Genomic DNA, 24,434 nt, shown 5'->3' on the forward strand with positions numbered 1-24,434 from the left:
CGAACGGAAGGCCGCAATGTCGCCTGCCGCCCGTAATCGCCCGCGCGCATGTCGCCTTCACCTCCGCCGCCATCCTCTCTCTGCTTCGTGGCTCCCCGTTTCCCTTCTCTTTCTTTTGTTTTGACGCATTCTTTCCCCCTCTTCCAAAACGGAAACCCAAAGAAGAAGAAGAAGAAGAAGAAGAAGAGATTGAGAGCGCGCGCGCGTCATGTGCCATCTCGATACGTAGTGTCGAATGACAATTACAACAATCGATGATGATCCAACGAGAGATGTTTGAAATATGGATTATATAGATTGGAGTAATAGTACTGAAAATTTTGTCTTCTTCTTCTTCTTCTTGATTAATGGACGAGAGGAGGAGGAAGCAGGAGGAGGAGGAGGACGCCGAAGCCGCGGGGCGGACCAGCGGCGCCCAGCGCAAGGGCAAATCCTATAGCCAGCCCCTCAGCCGCGACGCCATCCTAAGCAGCGCCGCCCGCCGCCACGCCATCCGCAAACACAGCCTCGACGAGGACGCCCTCTCCTCTTCCTCTCCCTCCGACGCCTCCGCCTTTGCCCACTGCCACTCCTCCCCTCCCCCTTCCTACCATGACCGCCATAAACACTCCTCCTCCGTCGAGGACATCGGTTCGCCCCACCTTCGGTCCTTCCCCACTTCCGGTCCCTCCCAATCCCACCACCACGCCACCGCCACTACCGCTGGCTCCTTCGGCAACGCCTTCTCCCTCGACCTCCGCCGGGGCGGCTCCTCCCTCTCCGACAGCGACGGCTCCCTCACCCTCGAGCGTGCCATGTCCGAGTACGGCGGCGCACCCGGGACGATCCCCGAGTTCATGGGCAGCGGCGGGGGCGTCGGCATCTTCCGCGTGCCCCACCGCGCTGCCATGCACCCCGGCCGCCCCCCGGCACTCGAGGTGCGCCCGCACCCGCTTCGCGAGACTCAGGCCGGCTCCTTCCTCCGCACTATCGCCTGCACTGGCTTACAGCTCTGGGCTGGCCAGGAGTCTGGCCTGCGATTGTGGAACCTCAAGGACGTGTTTGAGGAGTGGGGGGCCGGTGCCATGGTGAAGAGGGGTGATGAGAAAAGTGCCCCATTCTGCGAGTCATGCCGCACTTCTCCCACACTTTGTTTGGTGGTGGACGCTGCCAATGGCTTGATTTGGAGTGGGCACAAGGACGGGAAGATCAGGTCATGGAAGATTGACCAGGCGACCACCGCAAATTCGGCTCCCGATGATGGTAATTGTGCTTCTGCTGTAGGTGGTGCTCCTCCATTTAGAGAAGGCCTTTCGTGGTTGGCACATCACCGGTCTCCTGTACTCTCCATGGTTATCACATCTTATGGTAAATACCACCCAACAACGTTAGCTTTGCAATTAGTCCTGTCTTTTTTGGTGAGATTTGATAAAGAAAATGCTTGCATTTTGTGCTGCATTCCTTGGTTAGATTCAATAAAAGAAAAAGTACTTGCATCTAGTCCTGCTTGCCTTGATGAAATTTGCTGCCATATAACTAGTTATCTCAATGATTTTGGCAAGACAAAATTTTTTTCTGTACAACAAAACTCTAGTAGGATTTTCCAAAAGAAAAATGCTATGCTTGTGGGACAAGGGCATGGGAATAGCTTATGGGTTGAGGTGGCAGCATCAGCAGCCATTGGCTGAAGTACCAAAGAATTTCCTTTTTCTTGCAATAGGACTTTTAGTTTTGCCGGTAACTGAAGTCCATAATTTTCATCCATATGTGCAACATGCTTTACAAAAATGTACCACACACTTGTATCGTAAAAGCTCTTTCTAGCTAATAGGGATAATACAACATGTACTGTTAGTTATATATTATGAACTCATAGTCATGCCAGTGCCATTGTGCTGCATGTGCCAGAATATGTGTCCTGCATGTGCCAATGTTCTTAAGAAACTAGGTGCAGTTCTAGTACTTATTATGCATTGACGTACCACCATTTATGGTACCTATATTTTTACAGGACACACCATATGACAATCATGTGGTATGAAATGTTACTTAGATCCATGTTTTTTAAACTTTGTAGGTGAATCAAGTTTCAATGGTGAAGCAAGTTTCAAGTTGATTTCTGAGACTATGTTGATCCTGAGAGAAAAATGCTTCTCTACTAAAAAAATAGGTAGTTGCTTTATTCCAACAATGCTGAAAGAAAAGTGGTTCTTGCTAAAACACAAAATGTTCTTGCCTTCGCTTTAATAGAGTGCTCGACTTACAGCAGAAAAATGGAACAATAGACAAAATGAAGGTACCTACTATAAGTTTAAACCTAACATTTTATTAGCTAGAATATGTAGTAAAAAAAACAAGTAGTTGCTTAAAAAGGATGACACCTAATATTCTAATATTTATCTTTGAAGAGTAGTCTTAAGGATATTTACAAAACAGGTCACTGTTACTGCCAAAATCATGCTGTAACCTTACAAAAAATACTGCCATGGTGCATTACCTGTCCTTAATTTTAGCTCCATTACCGAGTCTAGAATTTTTGGAACATGTTTTCATCATCCTGATCTGGTTGACTTATCATTGGGATTAGTGATTGCCTTTACCAGAATTATTCTCCATTTTCTGCATATCCTTTGCTTATCTCAGAATTTGACTATGAGACTAATTTAAAAATTTGTCATCTGTTGCTTCTGGGGTGCAGAGAGAGAGAGAGAGAGAGAGAGAGAGAGAGAGAGAGAGAGTTCTAGTGGCTTGTAACCTTAGATATTTTACATGTTAAGGCTTACAAGTTGATGTTTGTAGAAAGTGTTTTATGTTGATGAATTTATAATTTACTGCAGATCTGTTAATAGGATCATGTAGGTTCAGTTAAAACTAAATCAATTAGATCACCCTTCTATAATTTGCTAGTGTTCCAGTTATTTCTAGTAAAAGCTATCAACCTGATGACACGCTGAAATTTTCGAAATGTGCACACAAGTACCATTGACAGGTCCGTAAATAGTAATAGTAAGGAAGTGCTTACATGAATAGGCATTTTGGTTAATTATAGGTTCTCTTAGAAGATATCTGGTTAAAGAAGGACAAGGAAGGATATCAAATAGGAGAATATACATTGAAACTATTAGGGAGGAGTAGAAGTTCAAAGGTATCAATTTACAGCAAGTAATGCATAAATGACTTAACAGAAACTAGACAATTATTAGTGCAAAAGTGATGGGTTGTAAGCTAATCCTTACTGCAGTGCACAATGTGGACCTACATGACTTCGAAAACTGAAGTTATATCATCTGACCTCCTGTAATTGCTTAATATGCATACAATTTTGGCATGAGGAGAACCGTGAGTATTTCTGAGATATCTTTAGATCTAATTCTATTTATCAGTTTGTGCACTACTTGCATCAGGGCTGGGTTGAGATAGTCCATTTGAAGGAATAATGTTAGATAGGTCTGATGTAGATGATTTTACTAAATCTTGGATGTTCCTTGGCTTTTTGAATCTTCTTTGTGATAATAGAGTCAGCATAAATCTCATGACTCATATCATGCCTTTTCAAAACTGCTAGCCTCCAAGCTTCCAACCTTTGAGCCATGTGCAAAACTATCATATGACCTTAAACAAGTGCACATATATCTAAGTAATTATATGCAACCTTCAAATGCAAAACAGTGTCCCCTCTTGCAAAATAAAAATTGTTTGTCAAATATTTTAAGTCAATCAAAATTAAGTTTTACAGTTTGTTTTCAGTTTTGACATCAATAGCACTACATTGATAATTTCTTTGTTATTGTCCATTGCCAAATTCCAAGTATCTGTTTTATGTTTCCTGCTTCAAGTTTCTTGCTTCATAGGAAAATTGGCATTGCTCAAGCTAATAGACTGTGATTCTGAGGAGAAGACCTCAAGAATAGCACGTGTTTAATCTCATTTATTGACTTGTTTTTGCAAAGGATCCCCTCCACCTTTGCAGTGTCCCTGCAGGTGTTTAGGGATAATATCTACTTCATTAAGAAGTGTTAAAGTAGTTGTTGACAGGATTCAGTGAAGCAGTGGAAAGACACCACTATTGCAGCATTGTACCAGTACAACAAGTCATTTCCATTCTTCTGTCCTGTAAATCCAATCAATTAATATCTAAGACTTCCATTCTCTATTTTAAAGCATTTTAAAAAGAACAGTAACTTTATTGGCTATTGGACAATGGCTGAAATGTAACTTCTGGATGGTCTTCCATCTATCTGTTTATTTGATTTACGTATAACGGTCTATAATTTAAAACATTAAGAATGGATGCGTTAGTCTTACTTTTTATCTTCGTTGATCTGAGTGAAAATTAATGCCTGAATGATTTTGGAGCTTCACTCATTTCGACATATTATGTTTTAACTTTCATTACCAGGTGAAATATGGTCAGGTTCTGAAGGTGGAGTCATAAAGGTCTGGCCTTGGGATGCCATTGAAAAGGTTCTTTCTCTTTCTGTTGAAGAAAGACATATGGCTACTTTACTAGCTGAGAGGTCATATATTGACCTAAGGAGCCAGGTCACTGTTGGTGGGGTTTGTAATTTGCCTGCTGCAGATGTGAAATATATGGCATCTGACAATTCTAGGTCCAAAGTGTGGAGTGCTGGTAGCCTATCCTTTGCACTATGGTATGTTCACTTGTTTTATACTTTTGTTGAATTTGACAATGCTGGTCAGTTTTAAGCTTAGCCTTGTTAATGTTTGGAAAATCTATTTCTTATCTTGCAGGGATTCTCGTACAAGGGATCTTTTGAAAGTGTTTGGTATAGATGGCCAGGTAGAGACTCGCGTTGATATACCCTCTGCACAAGATCAGTATGTTGAGGATGAGATGAAGACAAAATTTGTTTCATCATCAAAGAAGGAAAAGTCACAAGGTTCAGTTAGTTTTTTCCAACGTTCTCGTAATGCCTTGATGGGAGCAGCTGATGCAGTTCGCAGAGTTGCAGTTAAGGGAACATTCGGGGAAGATAATCGGAGAACAGAAGCCTTAGCTGTATCGATGGATGGTATGATCTGGACTGGATGCACAAATGGGTCAATGGTCCAGTGGGATGGAAGTGGAAACCGATTGCAGGAAGTTCAACATCATTCTTCTTCTGTTCAATGCATCTGTACATATGGATCACGGGTGTGGGTAGGCTATGTTAGTGGTACAGCTCAGGTTATGGATCTTGATGGAAATCTTCTTGGAGAATGGGTTGCACATAACAGTCCAGTTATTAAAATGGTTGTTGGAGGCTCGTACTTGTTCACACTGGCACATGACGGTGGCATACGCGGGTGGAATATAAGATCTCCTGGACCACTTGATGATATACTGCGAGCGGAGTTGGCCAATAAGGAGCTGTCATATACGAAATATGAAAATATTAAGATCTTGGCTGGAACTTGGAATGTTGGACAAGAAAGGGCATCTCACAATTCACTTATATCCTGGTTGGGTAGTGCAGCATCAGAGGTTGGATTAGTTGTCGTTGGATTGCAAGAGGTAGAAATGGGAGCTGGATTCCTGGCAATGGCTGCTGCTAAAGAAACTGTAAGATACTAATGCACTGTCCCTGTGATGCTATCACTCTTTTGTGAGTTTGACCTACTGCAGCATATAAGGACTTGCCCCATATCTAGTTTAAAATATCACCAATACAATGAAAATAGCTGCAATTACTGTTCCATCTATTTTTGCTAAGTATTATTACATGATCAGTGATTGCTTTTTTATCTTTCTTATTGGTCCATCCTTAGTAGACCACTCAAGTAAATTGATGTTCTTAGAGATGATTTCTATTCTAAGTATTTAGTGAAAGTCACAAACTCACATCACTTCTTTCATATAATTCATTTAGTTGATTGAAAAGCAATTCAGGAGCCTAATTAAGAGGAAAAATCGATTGCATATCTATTGAACATGCCACCATACTTTGCCATCCGTCTTTGTTGACTGAATCAGAGGTTCACTCTGCTGGTTTGATGCACTGTGGTACCTATTGTTACTTTTGTTATCTATAATAGTAGAATGATGAGGAGAAACAAGAGTAGGGCTTGTGCACCAACATTGTTTAATTCTTCGATATAAAATTATCATATTAACATTTTATTTGTGGCCAAGGCCCCAAATGTAAACTAGATTCTTGAATCAGTTGGAAAGATCTTGCCAGCTTTTTCTGCCTTTAGAGTTCTTTATATAGAATGCACATGCTAATGCATATTTGTATGAGGAGAGGATCCATGATTTTATTGTAGATATCGACTTGTACTAGATGCTGAGAAACGTAGCCACTATTAACAAAGATTTCTCCACCTAATTAAAAATGACAAGCTAAAATTTTTTTGACTAAATTTTAGCTTATAGATGAAAATAACTTTCTAGTTTTTAACTTGATATTTTATCATCAATAATGATTTCACCATCTAATCAATGGCTTTATAAAGTCACAACAAAGTCATAAATTTTGTAAATTTTTTGGTTAATAAATCTACAGAATGTTAGGGTTTCTTGTTATGTTATGAACTGGTTGTGAAAATATGGTAAGGCCTTTATGATTCATAGATGTTCTCATGTCACATAATGCTTGGTTGTTATGATAACTTGCAGTACAGCATTGTGACATCAGAAAAGATAAGTGAAGGTCGAACCATTTGAATGTTGGTTCAATACTAGCTTCAATAACCGCTTGGATTAGTACAGTTCGATATATAAGGCGGTGCACTAACCCATTCTGTTTGGTGTGACTAGAAATTGATAAAAAATTAAACATCAACCAGTGCTGGAGTTTGTTCAGACGACTAAATATTAGTTGATGCATACAGGTCCAGATATTGCATTCCTTCTATGTAACAATTTGTGTTCTAAGGATCTTATATGATTCTAAAGTCAGTATGTAAATTCAAAACTCAGGTATCTGAAACGGTTGTCATTCTGAAAAATTATCTATATTCATCAACTAATGATCTGTAGATGTTTTCAGTCTTACTGATGTTATCAAATTTCACTTGCCCATGGTGTTATTATGCCTTTTATCCTATAGCAGGCAAGTTTCTTTGAACTTATATGTTGTACTTTTCATACGTTTATGACTGTTTTAATGATCTTAGGTAGGACTTGAGGGGAGTGCAAATGGGCAATGGTGGTTGGGTAATATAGGAAAGACCTTAGATGAAGGAACATCTTTTCAGCGTGTTGGTTCTAGGCAGTTGGCGGGGTTACTCATTGCTGCATGGTAAGTTCTCATCACAAGCCATTATGAAGACAAAGTATATTCTTGACTGTGGATTACTTGATTTTTTCTGTTTAAAACTTTTGAAGTACATCATGAGATATCTAATTCACATGTCTTTTTGTCCTTATTAATCCATCATATATAACATAGTTGTTCTATAATCTTATAGGGCTAGGAAGAGCCTTCGACCACATGTTGGTGATGTTGATGCTGCAGCAGTACCTTGTGGATTTGGGCGTGCAATTGGTAACAAGGTACTTCCAAAATCTTTTGCTTTCAGTTTTTCTGATCTTGCCTCGTCTTGGTTTAATTTAGGAACTAGGTAAAATATTATCTTAGACATTGTGTGATAACTTGCATGGATAAAAAACATAAACAGCATACATGGGATTAAGACTTGGTGCTTCATCAGCATAAATCTGTGCTAGAAAGACAAGTCATGTCTACTACTGTTAGCTGTTTCCAGATTGATCTTGTAAAGTCCATAGTCTAGTTCTATACATCTAAGGCAGTGTTGTTAAAGGTGCTAGGAGCTAAAAGGCGCCAACGGTCCAAATTGCCCAAGGCACTAGGCACCCGCCTATGTGCTTATTAGAGTGAAGCAAGCTGCTCACCTTACAAAAATTATAAAAATATAATTAACAATAAAGATGACAGTTAGAAGTAATCATTTTAACTTGGTTGATATCTACGAGTAAAATATTACTTAGCATAAAAATGTAAATTCATGTAATCTAAAGGTATAGGAGTATTTAAGAAGCAACATAAGCTTCCAATTTTCATGGTTTAGCTGAATGGTCAACAAAACTCAAATCAAACTTAACAACATACAATACCAATGGATTGGACGTAGCAAGAAGAAGAAGAACAGGAAGTGGGAGAGACAATAAGGGCATTGTGTCTATGGCACAGGCGGAAAAGTGGCAGAGATTTTGACTTCGACAACTCCAAATGAGTATGAGGGGTTGGGGCTGCTTGGTTTGAGGGTTTATTACATGGTTTGGCTTTAGTGGTAGAGAGCCAAGCTGAGAGGGCATCGGAGATCCGATGCAGTAGAGTGGAGAGTGGAGGCAGAGAAGGTGGTGGATAGTAGATGCAGAAAAGAGTTGAGAATCAGGGCTTGGGGTCCCTCAGGCCATTTAGAAGTGGAAAGGGGGTGTTGGGGTCGTGGTCGGGATGTGTGAGGGGAATTGATATATATAACATTTAAGTTTACTAACATTAACCAGGTTCCAAAAGTAGGGTGTGATTTGGCATAGTCACTGCCGAAACAAGTTTCGGCCCGATTGATACTAGCCCAAGCCTACACTTTGATGCCTAGCTCTCAGGCTGAGGTTCTCATCTTGTCAGAGCCTAGGCAAGTCTCTTCACTTCAAGACATTTTTGCCTTGCCTCACCCCAGCACTTCATTGTGTGCCTGAATGCCATTTCTGGTCTAAAATGAAGATCCTAGATTCAGGGTGAACCACGAATGCCTCAACTCTCAAAGTGATGTAGCACTTGATTCAGTATGTACTTATCAATTTTATTTGGCTATTTACAACTCTGAAGGTTTATTCGAACCATTATGTTTCTTAGTCTTAAGTATTATATTTTCTTTCCATCATAGATTTATAATTTTAGATTAGTTACAAGCAATAATGCTTGTAGAGTCTAAGTTCAAATTGATGACCATGATCAACAGCTTATTAAACATTTAGAGTCTAAGTTCCAAAGCTCAAAGAATAACATGGGGGATGACAATATGGATGACAAGTACAAATTCAAGGAGGATATTTACTCATTCATGAATCATAGTTAATGTTATCTCATGCAATTTTGGTTCCTTCAAAATTTATTCTATACTGTGGTGTGATTTCCTTTTGCAAATATAGTACCTATTTAAGAATTTTATCAAAAGTAAACAATAATTGGATACTAAAATTCAAGCTTAAAGCATAATTATCCAGATTTGTACAAGTATCAAGATTGAATAGAGATGAGATGATTAAGATGAATCAGATCGGAACAGTTGGATATGATCATATGAATCAGTTTAAAAATAAATGTAAAATACAAAAAAACATTATATGCTAAAAGTTCTTTTACCTTTCATGGATTATCTAATTTTCTGAAAAGGCATATAAAATCAAGATTTAGAAGATAAAAGTTGTACTAAAATACTGGTTAAGATCATAATGAATAAGTCATTAAGATAATTTTATATATTTGTTAGAAAATAAATATTAATCATCATAACTATTATGTGTATCATACAAAAGTGTCAAAACTTCTTTATTTGCAATTCTAAAGGTAGTGATGAGTCCTATTGTAGTCCTGATGTTTTTCTAATTACCATGTGAATGAAGTATTAGGCAATCCAAAGGGAAACAAAGAAAACCTTATTCAAACAAATTGGTCATATAATTTAAAAATAGTGGCAAACCCTTGAAATCTTCCTTATGATCACATACTGATTATGTTACAAGGTTAAGGGATTGATCATAGTATTTTTTCCTCCTTGTTTTACTAGTGATCGATGCAATATAGAAACAGTGGTGGTATAGAGTAAATGTGATGGTTGCAACAAATAACAAACAAAATAGTAGCAATGTCTTCACTATTCCATAGTCATTATTGTAGGTTTCTTTTCTTTCTTGTTTTCCATTTTGACTTGTCTCTTCATCTCCATCTTCCTTTCACTTTATCCTCATCCTTTTCTTCTTCTGAGGCACAAAGTGCTTAGAGATGGTCAAAATTGGCCTACTTTGATGAAGTTTGATCAATTGTAATTAATCTTGACCAACTTATAAACTGAAATCAGCCAAATTTTGATTGGTCTTAGATAATACTGGTATGAATTGGGTGCATCATATCAGGATGTGACTGATACCACAAATTATGGCTTAAAGAAGTTGTTTGGTTTCATCACGGATGATATTTTCTTTGTGGATGTTTGAATTTTCATAATGATGATCCTGTTATCCTTGATATTAACTTAAATAAACCAGAAAAAGAAGAATGATATTTTAATACAAAATCAAGGCATTTGTTATATCATTGAAGAACTTGTAATCTTTAAATTGATTTTGCAGAACATATTTTGTAGCAGTTCCCTTCCAGATTACTTTCTGATTTTGGGTTTCTTTTGGAAAAGCTCTCAATGAAATAGCTTCTCACTAAACATCAACTAAATTTTGCACATCTATAATTTCCTTAATTTTTTTAAAGGAACAAAAAAAAAGAGTTCTAATTTTTCATTTATCTCATTCTAAGAAAAACCTGTAGGAATCAATAGAAAAGGCAAATCCCCCATGATACACTAGATTCGACTCGGTTATTTATAGAGTGAATAGATCTATCATTTCTTGAAATCTCTCTTATGATTCAAAATGGTTGTGTAATGTGTATCCCCTTTTGTTCTAATTATGGAATAGATAAAATAAATAAATAATAGATTTTTGTTCAAAAATGAAATCTTATTGAAAGTTGAAACTATCTGTATCCGGTTTATCCTTCAGAACCATATCATATCCCGCATCTAATGAAATAAGATGAATTGAGATGGTATTTTATTAATTTGTAATTATCTTGAATACATCAACCATTTCTTTATTTTCCGATCACTTGAAAGGGACAAAAGAAACATCTTGTTCTTTCTAAAATTAAGCATTAATATAGATAACTATAAGAGCTAGTTTTGTCATGCCTCGATACAAATTAGCTCGCATGCTGAGAAAATCGCACCATGCATGAATCTCTCTTCAAAAATCCATCATACAGAGCTGGTGCGATTATTAAGCGGCTCATAAATAATCCATTAGACAAATTAGCTCTGTGTAGCCAATAGATATGATGATTATCACACAGAGCCGCTTAATATCATAATTAATCATTATATATCAGCTACCTAACTATCACCTCATATCAGATGCTCCCCCAATAGCAGATTCAGGTGTTTTGCTAAATCAAAACCATCATCATACTATCTTGAAATATTCTTTACTGGAATCTGTAATAGTAGTTTTGAGTAAGAACAAATGCCCAGTAGGGAATAAAAATCAAAGAAAAAGGTAATAACAACATGCTGATCAAATATCATAATGAATTAACTGTGTATATAATATGTAAGTCAGATAACAACAAATAAGAGTACAAAATCATTAAAGTAATCAGTGATCATACACAGGTCATAAGAATGTATGCAATATGCTTTTATGCAATATTATTCATAAATACAGTTAGTTATACATATGCATTGCATCAAGATTTGACATTCGAGTCAAACATCTGATGGTTACTTCTCTCAACAGAGGATGGAGAATGACCATCCAATGTGTCTCATAATTTTCACATGCACTAATGCAACATGATATATATAAAATCTAATTATTCATGCATGTCATCATTGATATCCAAGCATAATCGGACACCCAATAGTGCAATATCCCAACAGCAAATAGAAAGAACATATATCAAACTCCAAACCAAGGATTAAAATATTGTACCGTACCGGAGTTTCGAGATACGCTCGATACGGTATGGTACTACTGTATACCGAGCGGTATGTTTTGGTATACCGCTCGGTATATATATATATATATATATATATCATCCGGTAGCGGACCCTCCATGTATTGGTCTGTTGGCAGACCGGTATGTACCACCCGGTACGAGCAGTATTATTCAAAATTGAAGACTTTGCTCCCAACAACAGATGAACTTGTGTTCCTCACCTGCCAAAGTAGGGATATGTTCTTCCTAATAGTAGATGAAGGAACCATCTAACTGTCACGTCTGACAGCTTGTTATATTCCCGAAGGGAATCACTTTTCAGTATACTGACCCTCTTGCAATTGATAGGGATAATCCATGTCCTTTCATTGTATCAGAGTCATATGTCATTTCGTAATATGTCATCATATCATTGTATGATCATATCATCATATCATCAACTCAATCAATCAGGCACACAATCACAAGACAATAGATTATACTAGAAGGATAATATAGGGGATTCGATCTAGTGGGTGCTACTTGCTGCATGATGGGCCTGAAGCGCACACAATTACAAGACGATAGATCATACGAGGAGGATCATGCATTGCTGCATGATGGGTGCTACTTGTTGCATGATTGGCCCAAAGCTCCTGTCATGTGGGGCACAACCTCATGGAGATCTTACATCTAACCTAGGTAGATCACTTATTTGTCTGTCAAACATGCATCAAGTATGCACATGCATATACAAGGTTCCATAAATGCATTGATAGGGATATAAGAACATTCATCATTTACCATGCATCAAATGTGTACGTTCGTATGCGAGATAATATGGATGTATCAGTAGAAATGTAGGTCAATAGTGTATCACTCAAAAGGATGACATAATCCTTTTAAGACTTCTTTTTACTTATTCTTTTCATGGATCAGATACATGTGCAGTGCTAATCATAAGCCTAGCTAGCTATGGCCACTCACTTGTATAGTGTAGACTACATAATGTGGGTCATGTGCAATAATATGCATCATGGATCATGTAGTGGGTCAGTACCTCTGACATGCCACATCTTGTCATCAAACAACACCCTACAATCAAGGACATATGACAATCAATTGTTACAAGCTCAATGCTAGCACATAACAGTACCTGTAAGATAGTTGTGTACCCTAGACATGTAAGCCTTGCGATAGGTGCGAATTGTAAGTCTAGGTATACCATGTCTTGGTTGGGCCCACACATCATATGACAAACCTATTTATGATGGTGTACCTCAAGTGACATAGTATTAACAATTAACAAGTTACTAGTCTGCATATGGGAAGTGATACCATATGGGTAAGTACTTGGGTCAATGGGCCAAGTTGGCCGCCTGTTCTACATATAGTGTGAAGTGCAAGCTATAGTAGGTTATGTAACGTCTAACTCACACATCGTTGTATGAAGCTAGGTAGTGTCACTTATGCACTCTTGGGTTTAGTCAAGTGGGTCATGTGCTCATGCGTGTAAAGGTAGTGTAGACTTGTGCTTGTGTTGGCTTGTATTTGGAATTGTATAAGTATTGGCCACAACGACTCTAGTGCAAAGGGCAACTTGTGGTGGCTCGTTATAATTGGGGTGATTGTTGATATGATGGGACATGTTCTGCTACAGTTGCAAGGCCAGGTTTTACGTTTTTGTAGGTTCGCAGCCTTCATCCACCACATGTGGACTTATGTCCTACCACCTATTAAATCTTAAAGTTGAATACAAGGTAAAAATACTCTTTTATCCTTAGATATATGTTTTGAAATTAATGGGTTGGGTCAGTGTTTTCTAGGCTTGTTGCTCGTTTGAGCCGCTAATACCTGTTCAGTACTTAACAAGTTGACCCTTTGTTAACCTTATTGGGCCTACTCAAATTAGAGTTTGGTTCATGTTACTCTTAGCAAAATCTATATCATTAGATTTTAAATTATATCGTGTAACATATACAGGCTAGTTCTTAACATATTCATCTCATATTATGGATTCAGTTGAAGCTCTTTGCATAGTCCAACAGGTTTTGCTTGAGGATCTATCCAACTAATCTCATGTTGGTCCTTATAAAGTTATATTAATTATTTTGTTTTGCTATTTACTATATCCCAATCAGAAGAGATCACTTCTATCGGGTGAGCATCACCTTATAAGCGACAAACCCCAAATCCAGTATGGTTTCGGTTAGAGACTAGTTATTGCTTTTAAAGACTAATTACAAATCCTGTATAGCTAGAGGTTTTAATTTCGTCCTATGGAAGTCTTAAATTCTTCCGTTAAATACCCTATATTACATGGATCATTTTAATGAAGGCTCAGAAGCTTTTGCTTCAGTATGAATTCTTGAAGTCTGTGTCATTGTGGAAGATCTGTTAGGAGTAAAATATTCAGTGAAGACATTTTGGGGTCAAGGATAGGAATAGAATGCAAAACTTCCACTAATTTATGCTTCTTTATTATCAAGTGGACAACAAAGAACCTAAGGGGTGGCTTCGGTGCAAACTGCATCATCTTGAGGGAGTAGTCCAGCAGTTAACAACTAGTACTTGGATCTGAAATTTTTGACTGACTCTTGCTTTCATGATCTGTTCCAACATGATTAATATATTGACTTGGGTTGCATCCTACCGTCCCACAAGTCTTGGGTTGGTTGCCGCGTGCAGTAGTCCACATGGTTTAGGCTGATTCAATAGTGCGAGGTCATGTGCTAGGCTGGTTTCTCAACCATCTATGGCATGGTGCCAGACAGATTTTTGTGGGTTGGTCCACAACTTATATAATATGAAATACAACCATCTCAATTTCTCTTTTCAAATCATAAGAAAAGATCTTATACAAATCTTGATTCGATTATAAATTCACAGATCACGAAAGATAAGTCAATAGAACAATATAGGTTGACAAAAAGATAAGAGGTTAATCAAAGGAATTAAAATATAAACAGGCAAAAGAGAAGGATAACTACCAACAAAGGTGATGTCCACCATTCCCTCCTCTCTCCCATCGTCGGCACTTTCTCCGCCACAGGCCTCGCATCCCATGACGGCTTGAGAGAAGAGAGAGATTATGGTGTATTTATAGGATAGATATCCTATCTCTCCAAGGAACTCTAATCCTAATCTATCTGGGAATCATAATCTAATTAATTTAATTTGATTTGAATTACTAATTCAATTAGGATTTTCTTTAGATTTCCACCTTCACTTTTAATCAAGATATATATTCCTAACCTGATTAGGAGAGAGACCATGTGCAAGATAAATTACAAAATCCTCTTAATTAACTTTAACCTAGATTAAATTAGTAAATCCCTAAAATAGCCTTAGGTAAAATCTGTGTATGACAAGTTTCATCCAAGAAAATGTATTTTGTTTATACATCATCTCAAATGGTGCTCATTAAGTTATAAAAAGATATTAAGTTTTGCCGACAGAAATAAGAGTGACAAAAAAGGACATTATTTGTGGAACAATTTTGTTACCTCAATTTGGAAACTCATTAGATGGTAACAAAATTTTCTTGTGTACAAATTCGAACATAGAAATTGTCACTTTATTATTTTCATGCAACTCCTTGTTAGCAAGTAGGAATAAAAAAAAATTAGTGAAGAAATAAATTTTCACTTTATTATGTGTTCCTTAGACTCAGTAGCTTTTAGTGAAAGAAAAAAAGAATTTTTCAATGCACATTATACCAAAAGCAAAGACTTTCAAATCACATAGAAGCTAGCAAAATATTAATATGACCTCAATAAAATATTTTAAGTAATAAAAATCATATTTTGTAATACTGTACTGTCCTGCTCGGTACAGGCTGAACGTACTAGTCCGATAGAAGATCAGTATGGATGGTATATCAGTACACCTTAGTGTACCGTATTGTCACGGACTTAGCTAGTTTTGCCTAAGTCATGCGGCACCCTTGCGTGTCCGTCCGCAAAGGTCAGCCTCCCCGAAACCTCCCATAGTCTCTTAGGACCTACAAAAGAGAAAACGGGTTAGAGAAAGCGCCTTACTCGGGATCCACAAGCAAACATTTCCGAAAACACCTTATAGACAATATAAATTACAAACAGACTTTACAAGCTTTGAACGGTTGCACAACAAATTATCAAAATGGTCCACTACAAATCGAATATCTCTCACAAGTGTCCACATGATACAACATTTATTTACAAGCCTAAGAAGGCCACCAAACCCAACTAAAATAGGGTTGTTTAGCCTTCGACCGTTCCTCAACATGCTGTGCAAAGTATGAACAAATAGAAAGACACGGGCATACATAAGTATTACATCAAACATCATGTTTAGAACTTTGTCCGTGACATTCTCCCCCACTTATTCCTTCGACGTCCTCGTCGAAGCCTTTGCCGACACTGCAACTCCTCGCCTTTGCTGAGTCTTCAATCTTCTGCTCCAGCTGCAATGCGCCTCTTGGCTCCCAACTACTCTCCACTGTTGTTTTTGAGTAGTCAAACCTTTAATTCGCTATGCTACTTCAACTTGCCATTGACTCTAACTCTAGTGTGGGGTTGGCTGAGTTGTGTTGATCCTTGTTGGTTCCTGTGGATCCTCCAGATGAAGGAAAAGACCATCATTAGTATGCGCCAGTCTCTCAAATACCTCATGTTGCTTGAACTGGGTGGATGCTTGTTGGAGCTTTAACGAGCATCGCCTCACAAACTTATGATGTTTTGGGTCCTTCCTCCATAAAATTTGCTCATCGACTCTTCTTTTACTTAGTTGTCACTTCCAAGTAGATTCGCATCACTTCCGTTTTTGATTGGCATTCTGTTAGGAAATGAAGCGGATAATCTACCCTCAATAGCACTAATCATCATTGGTGAGGATTTGATAACTTTTGTCTTCTAATATCTTTGAAGGGTCTTTGAACCTGTGCAGAGCTCCTCTGCTGGATAGATAAGAGAATTGGGGTACTCGGTTTCGCCCATTCTCTTAAGAGTTGAGAAGGCAATGGTTACTTGACTTCGCCCGCCTCCTCAAGGGTTGTTCTCTATGCATCGAGCTGCTTACTGGCCTTCGCTTGCTCTTTGCTCATACTTCTGAAGCACTCAAAGTGTTTTCACTCCTTATATTGAGTTAACTACTGTGATTCACCTTTTTAATGTCATCGAACTTCTGGAATGCAGGAAGTTTTCACCCCAACTTGGAGTAAGTTGCTAATAGTTTTGGTCGCCTCTAGGATTGTACCGTCTTCTCCATCAACTCGGCTGCCTACTCCATTGAGTAGCAAAGGTACAGCACCGCGTACTGCCTGCTTCATTCCTTAGTCGTGCACTCTTGCATGACCCAAAGTCCTTCACTTTCGGCTATCTTGATGAGAAGCTCGTTGACACCGGTCTTACGAAGTTCCATGGCCTCTGCCTTTTAGCCTTGTCTCGGTACTTGGAGTTTGTCTCTGCATGCTCCACCTCCTCGGCCCCTTTCACGACCAAGCGCTCTCCCTCCATGAGAGCAAGGGATCAATGACTTTCACGGAAGTCCCGCCTCTACGGTACCATAGCGCTGTCATGCCCATGACCCTACTATCCATCGCATCGCATCTACATCCCTTTTCTTCAGGATCAGTAGATATATCTCTGTGGCACTCCTCCGAGTCCACCTCCATTTTAATTGATGCTTGATTTTGGGTAGCTAAGTCCCTTTGGACTCATCGTCGCTTCCTCGCCCCTTTCGACCCCTTCAACACCTCGGTGTTCTCCAAGCAGCTCCCTTTGGTCGATGGAAAGACAGATTATAACTCTCATGCATGGCCTCTGCCATCACGTTGTAGGGTTTGCACTGATTCTGTTCTCCTTAGCTTCCTTGGTAGCAACATTCACTTACTCGACCTTGTCCTCTGACTTGCCGGGCTCCCTTAAGCGAATATGGGCTCTGGAGCAGTCCAACTCTCCAGTTGCTTCCATCATACCTTTGCATGATCAAGTCCCTCCCATGGGACTCACTGGTACTTGCATTCGAACTTTTCCCTCGGTGGAAAACAGCCCTCATATGCTGATGACCAAGGTTTTCATCCGATGCAATATTCGATGCACGCACGGAAGACCCGCCTCTGCGGTACTATGACCTTCACTCCTTGAATCCATAGCCCTTCTTGCCGTCGTGTTGTTCACCGAAATGGAGCTTCCAGTAGCTCCCAATCATACCTCCGTGTGATACAGTCCCTCACGGGACTATGTTGTGTGTATCGCATTGCCACGAACTGTTCCACCACGATCCGCTGCACCATGTTGCCTCCTTGTGACATCTCCATTGCATTCTGATCCTTGTGGGATGAACTTGAATTGTGATCCATCCATGTGTGGCCTCTGCCAATACATCGCAGGGTCTCTTCTACCTTCGATTTTGTTCGCTCCTTCGGCAATCGACCTTCATCCACCCGCTCTTGGGTCACACCTAGATGAAGAACCGCTCTAGGACAGTCCGTCGTCTAGTAGCTCGCGAAGTCCACCGACTTCGCTGAAAATGGTGCACCATTGTCTAGATCCTGGGCCTCTGCCCCTACCAGCACAATCTTCGCTGCGCACCGCTTCCTTCATGGCAACTTAAATGGCAACACTGTAGTATATTCTTCAAGAGTACCCGCCTCCGCGTCCTCTTGCCCCGTGCCAAGGCCTTCTGAACCCAACTTCGCCTCCGCAAGTTGAGTCACATTAGTTCCTCCGTCAAATACTTCTCCGAGATAAGGTGCATGTGCCTAAAAGCTCTCTTCATCTTTGGCACAATGCAAGATGAGTCCGCTCCGTCAGAATGAAGGACCCATGGAACAACATGATCCTGCTCTTGCCTCTGCAAGAGTTTATGTCCTTGACCTCTGTCCAAGGAAAGCTCTGTGCTTTCGCTCCATGTTTCATCTTCTATACTGGCTCCCTTCATGCGGCTTGGGTACTTCGCCAAGTTACACCCAAGTTGCTTCGCTCCTCATTTTGTATTGAGTTGATGGTAGCCCTCGCACCCACCATTCCACGGGTCAGCTCTCCCTTGAGTCCGATCTCCATATCGACTCCAATTGTGCCTTCATTTGTGTTGCTTTAGGTCGCTCCTCTACTTGGTCCCGTAATGCATCCACCAATGCATTCTTTCAAGCGAGATTATGCGATGACTCCTCGCCGCTTGCTCGGTCCATTGAGCTTCGTGGAGTTGTTGTTTTTTAGGTACTCCTCCTCAACATGTGTGGTTTGTTGCACATGATTCTCCCTCTAGAGAACCGGGACCTATCCCTCCTGGATATCTGTCCTGTTGGAGCAACATCTCTCTACGCTTTCTCTCTAAAAGTTTCGGAGACCGCCATCCCCTTGGACTACTCCGATTTGTTGAACAAACTGTGCATTGTTCTGCCTCCTGCAAACGCACTTGCTAGATTGCGACTCCACGTCAATATAGTCCCCGCTGCACCACTCAAGGCCTAGCAACATGCTGAACTCGCTGCACACTTCAGCCTCCTACGGACGTATCCTTCTCATGTCGAAGAGAAAGTTCTAATACTCCATGGCGCCGAGTTTCGATCGCCTTGGGATGGCCGCGAACATTCAATTGTCCGCGTACAAGCCCATGCATGAGTACCGAATTCTTCGAGTTAGCAATTCCCCTCGCCTCTATGAGTTTTGCACAACTCTTTCGGTCGCTGAGCAACTCATTCCACCTTGCATGGTCTCATCTTTTACCAAGTGCCTCGCTTGCCTTGAGCACCATCAAGTATAGTTATCAACGTCAAGCCGTAGCTCGAACTCAGCCATTCCAACCTTTGTGCGTTCCGCATTCTTCCAAGCTTGCTTGTTCTCGTGGTGCCTCTTGCGCGAAGGGTTGGCCATTCCTCTGAATGCCAATCTTAGATGTCCGCTCCTCCGAGTGACTCCTTTTCCCTATATCTCCATACCTGTTTTCCTCCAAACGGTCGCGCGTGTGCTGACTGCCCTCAATGCAGCCCCGCTAGGTCCCCCACATTTGCATGTCAAGTGTTTCTATGAGTGCTTGTCCCGCTCTAATACCATTTGTCACGGACTTAGTTGGTTTTGCCTAAGTCGTGCGGCAACCTTGCATGTCCGTCTGCAAAGGTCAGCCTCCCCGAAACCTCCCATGGTCCCTTAGGACCTACAAAAGAGAAAACGAGTTAGAGAAAGCGCCTCACTCGGGATCCACAAGCAAACATTTCCGAAAACATCTCATAGACAATGCAAATTACAAACAGACTTTACAAGTTCTGAACGGTTGCACAACAAAGGGTCAAAATGGTCCACTACAGACCGAATATCTCTCACAAGTGTCCACATGACACAACATTTATTTACAAGCCTAAGAAGGCCTCCAAACCCAACTAAAATGGGCTGTTAAACCTTCGACTGTTCCTCTACATGCTGTGCGAAGCATGAACAAACAGAAAAACATGGACATACGTAAGTATTACATCAAATATCATGTTTAGAACTTTGTTCATGACAGTATGTCGGTATGCTCGGTACAACTCAGTATGTACCGTACCGACAGCTGATTGATATACCAGTATTGTACAATATTCAGAACCTTGAAAGAAATTTGAGTTATAACTGCATAGAATAATGAATGTCAACACCCAAAATATGTACACCACAATGTGAAGGTGATAGGCCTACATGCATTGGTTACTTATGAAAAATCAGTAAATTTTTTGTTATTTTCTTGTTTAAAATGGTTAAATTCTGTGAATGCATATTCTACTATTGAAAATTTCCGAAGATAAAAATCTCTCGAGACCAATTAGAACAGAAATGAGAGGATTAATTTTCATTTAGACAAAGGACTTTCAGTTGTAGATCATTGTTATTTCTAGTGACTACTCTGTGAGGATAACTTACTTGGATGTATTTATCTCATTTATATTACAGAGTTCATATTAACACTAAGGCAATTATGTTAGTAGTGTCTTTTTAACTTTTTGCCAAAATGTTGAAATAAAAACAAAACACTGATTACTTATCGATGCTGTATGTTTGCAAGTTTTGCATCCTAAATTTTCATTTCATTCTAATAAAGTGGTTTAAAAATACAATAGAAGACATTTGTGTTTACAAAGTTGTTGCATCAGATCATTTGCATTGTTGCTCATAAACGTATCACTTAATTATGTTGGAAAAGATTGAGCACTGAGATATCTAAATGGGAAATCATAAATTATGTTAATCATGACTGTATGAGAGATCTAGATGAGAAAATTATACATTATGTTTGCCATGACTGTATGAGAGATCTAACTGGGAAATCATAAATTCTGTTCACCATGACTCTTATCAATTTGTTCTTCAGTGCTTCCATGAGTTCATGTATGATGTTTTATTCATTGTTGGAGATATCTAGTTACTGAGTATCGATGTATTAATTAGTATAAATAAATATAAAAAAAAAGATTCATGGTCTAAATATTTTATACAGGGTGCTGTAGGTTTGAGGATGAGAGTCTATGATCGGATGATATGTTTTGTAAACTGTCATTTTGCTGCACATTTGGAAGCAGTTAGCAGGCGGAATGCTGACTTTGATCATGTTTATCGAACAATTTCTTTCAGCCGGCCAACCACTGGACTTCATGGAGCTGCAGGTTTGTCAATTCTCATATCTAAGCACATAGGGGAGATATGAAGTTAGCATAGATATGTAATACATTCATATCTACTCCTGTGCAATTTTTGCAGCTTCAATATAATATGTATTTTACATCTGTTCTGCAGCTGGTCCAACGTCTGTTCAATTGCATCGTGGAGTGAACGTATGTAGTTAACATAAATCATTTTAAAATCAGTTGACAAAAACTTGCAGCTAAGCATATATTTAAAAAACAAAAACTTGTGGCATTGGCAGGCCATAGGATCTCAACCTGATGATGGGAAACCTGAGTTATCTGAAGCTGACATGGTTGTTTTTCTTGGTGATTTTAATTATCGGCTTCATAGTATCACTTATGATGAAGCCAGGGACATGGTTTCTCAAAGATGCTTTGATTGGCTTAGAGAGAAGGATCAGCTCCGAGCAGAAATGAAAGCAGGAAAAGTGTTCCAAGGAATGCGTGAAGGGCACTTTAAATTTCCTCCAACTTACAAGTTTGAAAGACACCAAGCAGGTTTATCGGGTATGCCGGTAGCATAATTAATTTTGCATAGACCAGTTCTTCTGGTTGAGAACATAGAGGTTAATTATTAATTAATTTTGATTAATTTTATACCTTTATAGTTTCCTGAGAAGACATGATTGGATGATTTGTTGCTTACTCTTTGTTTAGTAAGCAACTGGGGCTGAATGATGTTCCTACGATGTTCAATGAAGCTAATATATCAATTGCTTTCTTAGGATATGATTCAAGTGAGAAGAAAAGAATTCCTGCTTGGTGTGACAGAATACTATATCGTGATAGCCGTTCAATTTCAGTAGCTGAATGCTCCTTGCAGTGCCCTGTGGTTTCATCGATCACACTGTAAGATTCCGTTTCGAGTAATACACCACAGAAATAAAAATAATAATGCCTGTCACTAACGGACTTGCCATTTTCACTTGCTAGGTATGAAGCATGTATGGATGTTACTGACAGTGATCACAAGCCTGTCAGGTGCATTTTCAGTGTAGAAATTGCACATGCAGATGAGTTGATAAAGAGGCAAGAGTATGGACAAATAATTGTGTCAAATGAGAAAATAAGATCTTTTCTTGAAGAATCCTGTGCTATTCCAGAAATTACTGTCAGCACAAACAACATCATCCTGCAAAACCAAGACACTTCTATTCTTCAAATCACAAACAAGTGTGAAAAGTACAAAGCTGTCTTCCAAATTGTTTCTGAAGGCCACTCAAACATCCAGGGCAGTGCAAATGCATCTGAGCTTTGTGCTAGATGTTCCTTTGGCTTTCCTTTCTGGCTTGAGGTAGATCTCTGGACTTCTTAATTTCTAGTTAATAAAAGTACAAATTTATATCATATTTGGGTGCTATTTATTTTTCCTCACACATATGATGTGCAAGATTAGCAATTAAATGGATGTGTATTAATTTTGACGCCTTGTTGGAGTGTCCTGTAATTTACTTAATAGATAAAAAGGTGTCATATATCAATTTTATTTGGAAGACTTGGAGAAAAACAACTTTTATTAAGATATGAGACCTTTTTTTTAGATTTAAGTTTAATTGCCATATTGCATTTATAATTTTTTTTGTAGTATTCATTACTGTATTAAATTACATGTGGGTCCTGCATACTAAGATCTGAGATCTTTTAATGCATTTTGAGCTGTGAGATTATGTTATCACAGATCATTTATGACAGCATAACTGAGATCTGATCTGTTCAGAATCAGGGATGGATTGAGATTATGAGACAGCAACCTGAATAATGAGCTGATCCAATAATGTCCCTGTATATACCTAAGCGGCCCACAAACGAGGCTCCGTGTCGCATATGTGGGTCATTTTATTCTTGCAAGCAAAGAGGGTGTTTCTGTGAATTGTCCATGGTCACCCAGTTTGCAAAGTTAAAACCTTATCGGCGTGCTTATGCTGGCCCTTTGTCTGACAAATGTAGTAATAATAATTATGAAAGATGCAACATTGTATGATGCTTCATCCAAAACTTCAATCAATTTTTTTTTGAATGCTATGCTTTTATCCAACTTCATTTTTCAGCATATAATTAGCACAACTAGTACCTTATTTGAATATGAAAATGAGGGTCAATGGTAATAAATTGATTGATCTTTCCATTACAAATCATGGTTGCTAAACAATTAAACAATTTAAACATTCTTGTGTTACCTTCTTGTAATGGAGTTCTGATAGATGAACACAACTGTCGGGTTTGCCTTTGCCTCTGCATGAAACGTCAGAGATCTTCCAGCTTACCGTCATTGTCATTTTTCTCTAATAGGTCAATCCAGCAGTTGGAATTGTGAAACCTGGACAAACAATAGAAGTTTCTGTCCATCATGAAGATTTGCACACTCAGGAAGACCTTGTCGATGGAATCCCACAGAATTGGCAGTGTGAAGATACCAGGGACAAGGAAGTGGTAATATTGGTAAACATCACAGGCACTGGCTCAACCGAGAGCAAAAGTCACAGGGTACATGTGCGCCACTGTTTCCCATTCAGGTCGGAAGATAGAAAAGGTTCTTCGAGAAGAAACCAATCAAGCCAGCTACAAAGGTCTGATGTTAAGACTGGAAATTCCTCAGATGCAGATCCTGGGTCGTTTCACTTGCGATGACCATGAGGTTTGTGTATGAAAGATAAGATGGACATTGCTTTCAGTCAGAAAAGAATGCCAGGGTAAAGAAAATAAATTCTGTTTTTTTTCATGCTTGTTCATCACCTGCACAGCTCAAAATACATTTCCTGGAGAAAAGAAATCCATCACCTGCACAGCTCAAAGTTCTACACCTCACCAGCAATTGTAAGGTCTTGGGGATGTACTTTTAAGGAGTTAACTTGTTAGAGGATTTTTCCTTTTTTGTGTATGTTCTGTAGACACAGCATTATGCATCTAGAATTTGCTTTACTTAGATCTGTGAATTAGGTTGATGGGTTTAGTTTTGTAGTGCTCGTTTTATGCTTATTTGCTGATAATGTAACATTGTTTGAGATGTTAACTTGTAAGAATATGGTGTGCTGTGAACAGGTGATTGGTGCTATTGATTTCCCACGGCTGCATTGAGCAATAATAACAGCAGATTTCGATTT

The 24,434-nt window shown here is 39.1% G+C and overlaps 1 protein-coding gene across 1 annotated transcript; it reads left to right on the forward strand.

Annotated features, from left to right (window-relative positions):
- Positions 1–24,434, forward strand: LOC135652565 (type I inositol polyphosphate 5-phosphatase 13-like). The gene is made up of 11 exons (XM_065173581.1): positions 1–1,347; positions 4,379–4,631; positions 4,732–5,542; positions 7,099–7,223; positions 7,393–7,477; positions 21,147–21,312; positions 21,443–21,480; positions 21,573–21,840; positions 22,059–22,182; positions 22,267–22,627; positions 23,623–24,434. The coding sequence occupies exons 1-11, from the start codon at positions 348–350 to the stop codon at positions 23,959–23,961; spliced, it is 3,570 nt and encodes a 1,189-aa protein (XP_065029653.1). The 5' UTR covers positions 1–347; the 3' UTR covers positions 23,962–24,434.

Source organism: Musa acuminata, chromosome BXJ3-11 (assembly GCF_036884655.1).
Source record: "Musa acuminata AAA Group cultivar baxijiao chromosome BXJ3-11, Cavendish_Baxijiao_AAA, whole genome shotgun sequence".
Lineage (NCBI taxonomy): Eukaryota > Viridiplantae > Streptophyta > Magnoliopsida > Zingiberales > Musaceae > Musa > Musa acuminata.

Coding starts and splice junctions, on each gene's coding strand:
- LOC135652565 (XM_065173581.1), top strand. CDS start 348: ATGGACGAGAGGAGGAGGAAGCAGGAGGAGGAGGAGGACGCCGAAGCC. Junction 4,632..4,731: donor AGCCTATCCTTTGCACTATG/GTATGTTCACTT, acceptor CTTATCTTGCAG/GGATTCTCGTACAAGGGATC. Junction 22,628..23,622: donor GCTTTCCTTTCTGGCTTGAG/GTAGATCTCTGG, acceptor TTTCTCTAATAG/GTCAATCCAGCAGTTGGAAT.